This window comes from Penaeus vannamei, chromosome 4 (assembly GCF_042767895.1).
Source record: "Penaeus vannamei isolate JL-2024 chromosome 4, ASM4276789v1, whole genome shotgun sequence".
Lineage (NCBI taxonomy): Eukaryota > Metazoa > Arthropoda > Malacostraca > Decapoda > Penaeidae > Penaeus > Penaeus vannamei.
The window spans coordinates 48,931,164-48,938,663 of record NC_091552.1 but is presented as its reverse complement, the minus strand read 5'-3'; the positions used below and the strand labels follow the sequence as shown (position 1 = coordinate 48,938,663).

Genomic DNA, 7,500 nt, shown 5'->3' with positions numbered 1-7,500 from the left:
TTGCAATTGCACAAATCAATTAAAATCAACGAGCTTTTTCGATTCAAAAATTCGATGAGTCTTGATCACGTCACAAACCCGAATTTTTGAACGATAATTTTTCCTAAGTCGACGCCAAAGAACAGCTGTCCTACCCATGAACACGCATTCGGATGCAGCGCTGCGAGGAGGGGTCTTGGTGTGAGGGGAAGGGAGGGGGAAAGAGGGGAGGAGGGAGTGGAGGAGGGAGAGGGGGAGAAGAGAGGAGGAGGGGTCTTGGTGTGAGGGGAAGGAGGGGAAAGAGGAGGAGGGAGGGTGGAGGGAGGGGGGAAAAAGAAGAGAGGAGGAGGGGTCTTGGTGTGAGGGGAAGGGAGGGGGAAAGAGGGGAGGAGGGAGTGGAGGAGGAAGGGTGGAGGGAGGGGAGGAGGAAGGGAGGAGGGAGGGGAGAGGAAGGGAGGAGGAGGGGAGGGAGGGGAGGAGGGAGGAGGGAGTGGAACAGAGGGGAGGAGGAAGGGAGGAGGGAGGGGGAGGGAGGAGGGAGCGGAGGAGGAAGGGAGGAGGGGAGGGGAGGAAGGGAGAGGAAGGGTGGAGGGGGAGAGGAGGGAGGGGGGGGGAGGGAAGGGAGGGAGGGAGGGAGGAAGAGGGGAGGAGGAAGGGGAGAGGGAAGGAGGAGAGGAGGGGGGAGGAGAGAAGAGAAGGGACGGAGGAATGGGAAGGGAGGGAGAAAGAGAGGGGAAAAGAAGGGTAGAGAGAGGAAAAGAAGAAAAGCAGAAGGAAAGACCAAGAAGGAGAGGAAAGGGGAGAAGAGAGGAAATAGAAGAAACAAAGGAGAGGGGACAAGAAAAGGAAGGGGGGAGGGGGGAGGGAGAGGGGGAGGGAGAGCGCCCACGGTGACACTGTAGGAGTATTGTCTCCCGTGATGATCCGAGTAATGACCGTATTGTGTGATGATTCCACCACAGTCATTTTTTTCTTGTCTTTTCTTTCCTGTCTTTCTGTCCTTTATTCTTTTCCCCCTTTGGCAGAATTTCTTTGTCCCCTTTCTTCACCAATGAATAGTTATCTTCCCTTTCCTCCCTTCCTTCTCTCTCTCCTCTTCCCATTGGCTCCTCTCTTTTCCTTCCTTTTCCTCCCTTTCTCATTTTCTCTTCCCTTTCCCCCTAGTCTCCCTTCTTTCCTGTCTCCGCCCCTTCTTACGTCATTCCTTTCCTTATCTGTCTACTTCCCCGCTTCGCAAGTACTCTCTCTCTCTCTCATTGTCTCTCTCTCTCTCCTATTTTCCCTCTCACTCCCATCTTCTCGCTCTCTCTCTCTCTCTCTTCCCACCCTCTCTGTCTCTCTCGCATTATCTCTCTTTCTCCATTCAAGCCGTTCCTCTCCCTCTCCATCTCCTCCCCTCTCTCCCCCCCTCTTCCTCCCCCTTCTCTCTCCCCTCTTCCTCTCTGCCCCCTCTCTCTCTCTCTCCTGTTTCCCCTGCCCCTCTCTCCCCGTTTCCTCTCTCTCCCCTTCGTTTCCTTGCCCCCTCTCTCTCTCCCCCGTTTCCTCTCTGCCCCTCTCTCCCCTCTTCCTCCCCCTCTCTCTCTCCCCCTCTCTCTCCTCCCTCTCTCCCTCTTCCTCCCCCCCCTCTCTCTCCCCGTTTCCTCTCTGCCCCTCTCTCTCTCTCTCCCCCGTTTCTCTCTCCTCTCTCCCCCGTTTCCTCTCTGCCCCCCCCTCTCTCTCCCCCGTTTCCTCTCTGCCCCCTCTCTCTCTCCCCCGTTCCCTCTCTGCCCTCCCTCTCTCCTTGAGCTCTGGGGACCCTCGCTCTCCCCCCCGTTTCCTCTCTGCCCCCTCTCTCTCCTTGAGCTCTGGGGACCCTCGCTCTTGACACAGGTTACGTAACTGGGATTTCAACTGTAATAATATCGACGCAGCGGAAATCTCGAACCTCTGTACACCTCTCAGCGTGTTTACAAAGTGGAAGGGGAATCCGAGATCCTGGAGATCCTGAGAGGTGGCGCGGTCGCATCTCCTCCTTCTTGCATTTCCCTTTTCTCTTTCTCTGTTTTTTCTTTCTTTCTCTTCTCTTGTTTTGTCTTGTCTGTTTATACAAATATAGGCGGACATACTTACACTCACGCACACACATCTGGCATTCAACGTATCTATGTCTTTTTCTCTACCTTTCTATACATTTCCATTGCTCCCAAAGGCCATTTAAAGACCAGTCGGTATGACGCGCCATTTCCTCCTTCCAATTGCCCCTTGACATGACCTTGACTTATGTAAGGTCAGGTTGGAAACCGAGAAAAGGTCAAAGGAAGGCAAGACCTTTTCCAAACGGACGACGAAAGGGCCTGCACGTGACAGCGGACTCGGGTACACCGCAAAGGCACCATAAAGCCATTAAGAGAGAATGTACTTAGACCCGTTTACCCGCCCGTGGGAGGACGTGGGTACTGGATCCGATATCACGAAAGGTCGCTGAGGGGAAGGGGAAGGGGAGAGGGGGGGGGGGGCGGGGGTTCGTGCAACTTGCCACTTGCATTCGCTTCTCTTTCGCCTCGTCCTTGTGTTGCGAACCTGAGAATTCTCCGTCTTTATGTGCTGCGAGCGTGAGGGTCATCGTTGTTGCAAGGTCTTTTTGGGAATCCCCGAGACTTTTAAGAGGACTAATCCCGATCTGATCTCAAGTGCGCTCTTAAGTGTATCAGAAAGGGTGTCCGTAAAAAGCTGACTATTAGGGCGGTGATAGCATCTGCTACGCACTTACAAGGCTGGGTCGCCCGCCTCCTTCCCCTCCTCCACGCCCACCCCACGCCCACGCTCGCTTCATCGCAAGGGAAGATCAGAACGTAAAAGTCCTACCATAGATTTTTCTTCTTTTTTTTTTTTTTTTTTTTTTTTTTTTTTAAGAAGGAGAGACATGTTGAGGGAGATTTTTACGGCTTTTTTCTTTTCATTTACGTTTGTCCTCGTTTTTCTTTTACTCTCTCTCTCTCTCCGTTTCCCTTTCCAACTCCCTCTTCCTCATCCTCGCCCCATCCTCCCAGCCACCCACTCCCATTCCTTCCGCCCCTCCCCCCCCCCGCCCCCCCATTCCCTTCCCCTCCTTCCCCACTCTCCCTCCTCCGCCACCCCGCCACCCACTCCCATTCCTTCCCCCCCTCCCCCACCCCGCCCCCCACTCCCATTCCTTCCCCTCCTTCCCCTCCTTCCCCACTCCCATTCCTTCCCCTCCTCCCCCACTCTCCCTTTCCCTCCCATTACTTTGCGACTATGTCATTAATCATTATTCTATTAGAATATTTTACTATTTTACTAATCGTATTACTAATCATTATTTTATTAAAGCTAGTACAGAAAATGTTGCGTGAACGTCGAGACTTCAACTCTCGGGAAATAAGTCATCGAATAGAAACAGGAAGAAGACTTAGGAATAATACTTCGTTGTTATTTATGGATTGATGAGAACGCAAAGCGGAGGAGGATAAAGGAGTGCTGTTATTTATCCTCCGATTAAAGGGCGTCTTTGGGGACATTTTTTTTTGTTTCTTGTTCTTCTTAGCTTTATTCGCCTCCTTCTCCAGCTCCTTATTTTTCTCCATCTCATTATTATTATTATTATTTTTTTTTTTTTGACATCATCTCTTTCTCTCTCTGTCCCTCCTTCTCTTTCTTTTCCTCCTCCTCCTCCTTCTGTTTCTTCAGATCCTTCTTCTTCTTTATTTTCTTCTCATCCTTCTCCTCCCCCTACCCCCTCCGTTTCCTCCCTTTTCCCCCTCCTCCTCCTCTTTTCTTCTTCTCCTCACCTCCTCCTTTTCCTTCCACTCTTCCCTCCTCATCCGTTTCCTCCCTCTTTTCCCCCTCCTCCTCTTTTTTCTTGCTCTCCCTCCTCCCTCCTTTTCCTTCCACTCTTCCTTCTCATCCGTTCTCTCCCTCTTTCCCCCTCCTCCTCCTTTTTCTTGCTCTCTTCCTCCCTCCTTTTCCTTCCACTCTTCCCTCCTCGTCCATTTCCTCCCTCTTTTCCCCCTCTCCTTTTCTTCTCCCACCTCCTCCTTTCCTTCCACTCTTCCTCCTCATCCACCTATGCCCCCCCTATTTTTTTTTGCTCTCTTCCTCCCCCTTCCCCTTCCCCTTCCTTCCACTCTTCCTCCTCATCCACCTATGTCTCCTCCCCCTCCCCCCCCGCCCCGCCCATCGAGACCCTGTTCCCGGGCCATCCAGCGGCACCCGGATCCCAAACCCGTTTTCGTAATCGCTTTATATCCCTTCATTTCACATCGTGTTGATTACAGCCAGGCCGATGCCCATCTACCTGCTTGCCCGCCCGCAATGCCAGCTCCACACGCCCGCAATGCCAGCCTCCACCGCCCGTAATGTCAGTCCCGCCCGCCCATCCGCCTCTCTTACCCGCCCAGAAAACCGGTCACACACGCCTACCCGCAACGTAAGCCTCATACGCCCGCGACACGCCCACAACAACAGCCTCGCACCCCGCAACGCCCACCTCACCCGCCCACCTCACACGCCCACCCACCCACCCACCCGCCCGCTCTATCGGATCGCGGGATCTCGCTACCCGCGTCCTCCCGGAGGCTGAGATAACGCCCGATTTAAATTATACGATCGATTGCTCGTCTCGTTTCGGATTTATGGGGGGGGGGGTCGGGGTTGGTGTCCTTCGTGGGGCATGAATCTCTCTCCCGCAGGACGGTTAAAAGGAGGATCTTGAGGCATGGATCCTTTTGCTACAGGTGAAGTGGGGTGATGAGGGATGTATCCTTCCCCTGCAGGTCGTGTAAAAGTAGGATCTGGAGGGTATGTATCCTTCTGCAGGACGTGTAAAAGTAGGATCTGGAGGGTATGTATCCTTCTGCAGGACGTGTAAAAGTAGGATCTGGAGGGTATGTATCCTTCTGCAGGACGTTTAAAAGGAGGATCTGGAGGGTATATATCCTTCTGCAGGTCGTGTAAAAGTAGGATCTGGAGGGTATGTATCCTTCTGCAGGACGTTTAAAAGGAGGATCTGGAGGGTATGTATCCTTCTGCAGGTCGTGTAAAAGTAGGATCTGGAGGGTATGTATCCTTCTGCAGGACGTGTAAAAGTAGGATCTGGAGGGTATGTATCCTTCTGCAGGACGTTTAAAAGGAGGATCTGGAGGGTATATATCCTTCTGCAGGTCGTGTAAAAGTAGGATCTGGAGGGTATGTATCCTTCTGCAGGACGTTTAAAAGGAGGATCTGGAGGGTATGTATCCTTCTGCAGGTCGTGTAAAAGTAGGATCTGGAGGGTATGTATCCTTCTGCAAGTCGTGTAAAAGTAGGATCTGGAGGGTATGTATCCTTCTGCAGGACGTGTAAAAGTAGGATCTCGAGGCCTGCATCCTTTTGCTACAGGACGTAAATTGTCATTATAATTATTACTATTGTCATTATTATTTCTAAAATTATCATTATTGCTATTATCATTATAAAAATAGTTATGATGATGAAAATAGCTATAATAATTAGCATAATAATCATTATAACTGCAATAATGGTGATAATAATGAACAGGGACGGATCGTACTTAAGAAAGGAAAGGTCGAAGGAATTCTACGAAGGACGTCTGAGAAGGATCTGGAAGGCATTTCCGACATTCAGATATCCTGGTCTCGAAGGACTTCCAAGAGAGAGGATGGAGGATAAGAAATAGAAGGTAAAAGAAAGAGACGAGAGGGAAGGTCTTAGAAAAGGCGGCCATTTTTTTTTTTCTTGTAAGACGCCCGGGAAAGGAAGAAAGGAAAGAATGGCCAAAAGAAAGAAAGAGAAGACAGAGAGAATAAGTCAACAAAGAAAGAAAAAAAACAAGACAGAAAGAGAAAGACAGACAGACAGACAGACAGAAATCACTCGAGATAGGTTTTTCACTCGACGGAAAATGCGTCCATTGGAAATTGATTCCGAAATTGGCAGACTGTTTTTGATTTCCGCGGCAACTAATCTCCCTTTCCCTCAGGACGCTTGAAAAAAAAAGAAAAACGAAAAAAAAGTAAGAAAAAGGTCGATATTAATATCCAAATGGAATATTTAATCCAAAATTATTTTGATGATTGATTGTCCTTTTTTCTTTTTTCCTTTTTCTCTTTTTTTTTGTTGCTGAAAGAGATACTGAACGACGTATTAAGCGCAAGAAAACAGACAATAATTAACTGATTAACTAAACGCAGACTGAAAGCCGCTGGTCCGCTGCAAATGGGAAAAGATAATAAGGAATTTACGAAAACAAAAGACGAATCGTAAAGCAGGGGAATCTAAGGCCGGGTAAGTCTTCGAAAAACATGATTCTTGAAACTTTATTGGAAATTACATATTCATGAACTAATACAAGCGAGTAATTTGAATTTTATAGTCTGATATTTTTTTTTTTTTTTTTTTTTTTTGCTGCTTTATTTTCCCAGCGCGAAAGTTTGCAGATGCTGAGAGAAAATTATTTTTTTTCTTACGCTTACGTTATCGTTATAATAAAGTTTATTTAGCCTTTGTTATGTATCAAGGACCGGTTATAACACTGGAAAGAAATCTAAAATACTGTAGTCAATAATGTTACTACCATTAATTCTTATCATGCGAATATAGTTCAAAATACTACGCAAAACTAAATCATATTTTACCATCATAAAGATCAAACAAAGTTGATAAAAAACGACTTTATTAACCCTAAACATGTAAAAAAAAAGAAAAAAAAAATCGGTCAAAGCAACTCAAGTCATAAATCAATAAATATTTTAAAAAATGCAACAAAAAACAAAAGCCGAGCGCGATCCTATCTAAAAACGGATTCCAATTCCCTTTTCCTTCTGAGATTCCTTACTTGAAGAGATTCTCTCCCTCCCGAGATGAATTTTTCTGCCGATTTTATTTTGCTTATTGAGGTTCTCCTTTTGAAGTTCGCGCTTCTTCTCTTTTGCAAAAACTAACCACGCCTTTGATGAAAATTACTTTATACTGGAATGAGTATTGATTGAATTAATATTAATAAAAGTTCTTCGTTGCATGATTAAGATGTTGTTTACACAATTCAAGGCAGTTATGTAAAGATGCTGTGATTGTACACACACACACACACAGACACACAGAGGGAGAGAGAGAGAGAGAGAGAGAGAGAGAGAGAGAGAGAGAGAGAGAGAGAGAGAGAGAGAGAGAGAGAGAGAGAGAGAGAGAGAGAGAAAGAGAGAGAAAGAGAAGAGAGAGAGAGAGAGAGAGAGAGGAGAGGAGAGCGATCGAATCCCAGCGAGAGCGCAATCATGAAGCCATTTCGAGGCGGAATTGGCCCGCGCCTCAATTACCTGCTGACAGCCTCTACCTCCGCCTCCTCCTTCGCCTCCTTCGCCTCCTCCTTCGCCTCCTCCGCCTCCTCCGCCTCCTCCGCCTCCTCTGCCTCCTCCGCCTCCTCTGCCTCCTCCGCCTCCTCCTTCGCCTCCTCCTCGCCTCCTCCGCCTCCTCCTCCGCCTCCTCCTTCGCCTCCTCCTTCGCCTCCTTCTCGCCTCCTCCGCCTCCTCC

The 7,500-nt window shown here is 48.6% G+C and overlaps 2 protein-coding genes across 8 annotated transcripts in view; both read right to left on the bottom strand.

Annotated features, from left to right (window-relative positions):
- The window catches only part of LOC113829231 (uncharacterized PE-PGRS family protein PE_PGRS54), a 145,898-nt gene that overhangs the window by 78,230 nt on the left and 60,168 nt on the right, over window positions 1–7,500 (bottom strand). The window lies entirely within an intron of this gene.
- The window catches only part of LOC138861649 (mucin-22-like), a 26,357-nt gene that overhangs the window by 12,062 nt on the left and 6,795 nt on the right, over window positions 1–7,500 (bottom strand). The window contains exon 4 of the mRNA XM_070121475.1: window positions 2,495–2,638. Coding sequence (XP_069977576.1) covers window positions 2,495–2,638 — 144 coding nt within the window. The remainder of the gene's footprint in view (window positions 1–2,494; window positions 2,639–7,500) is intronic.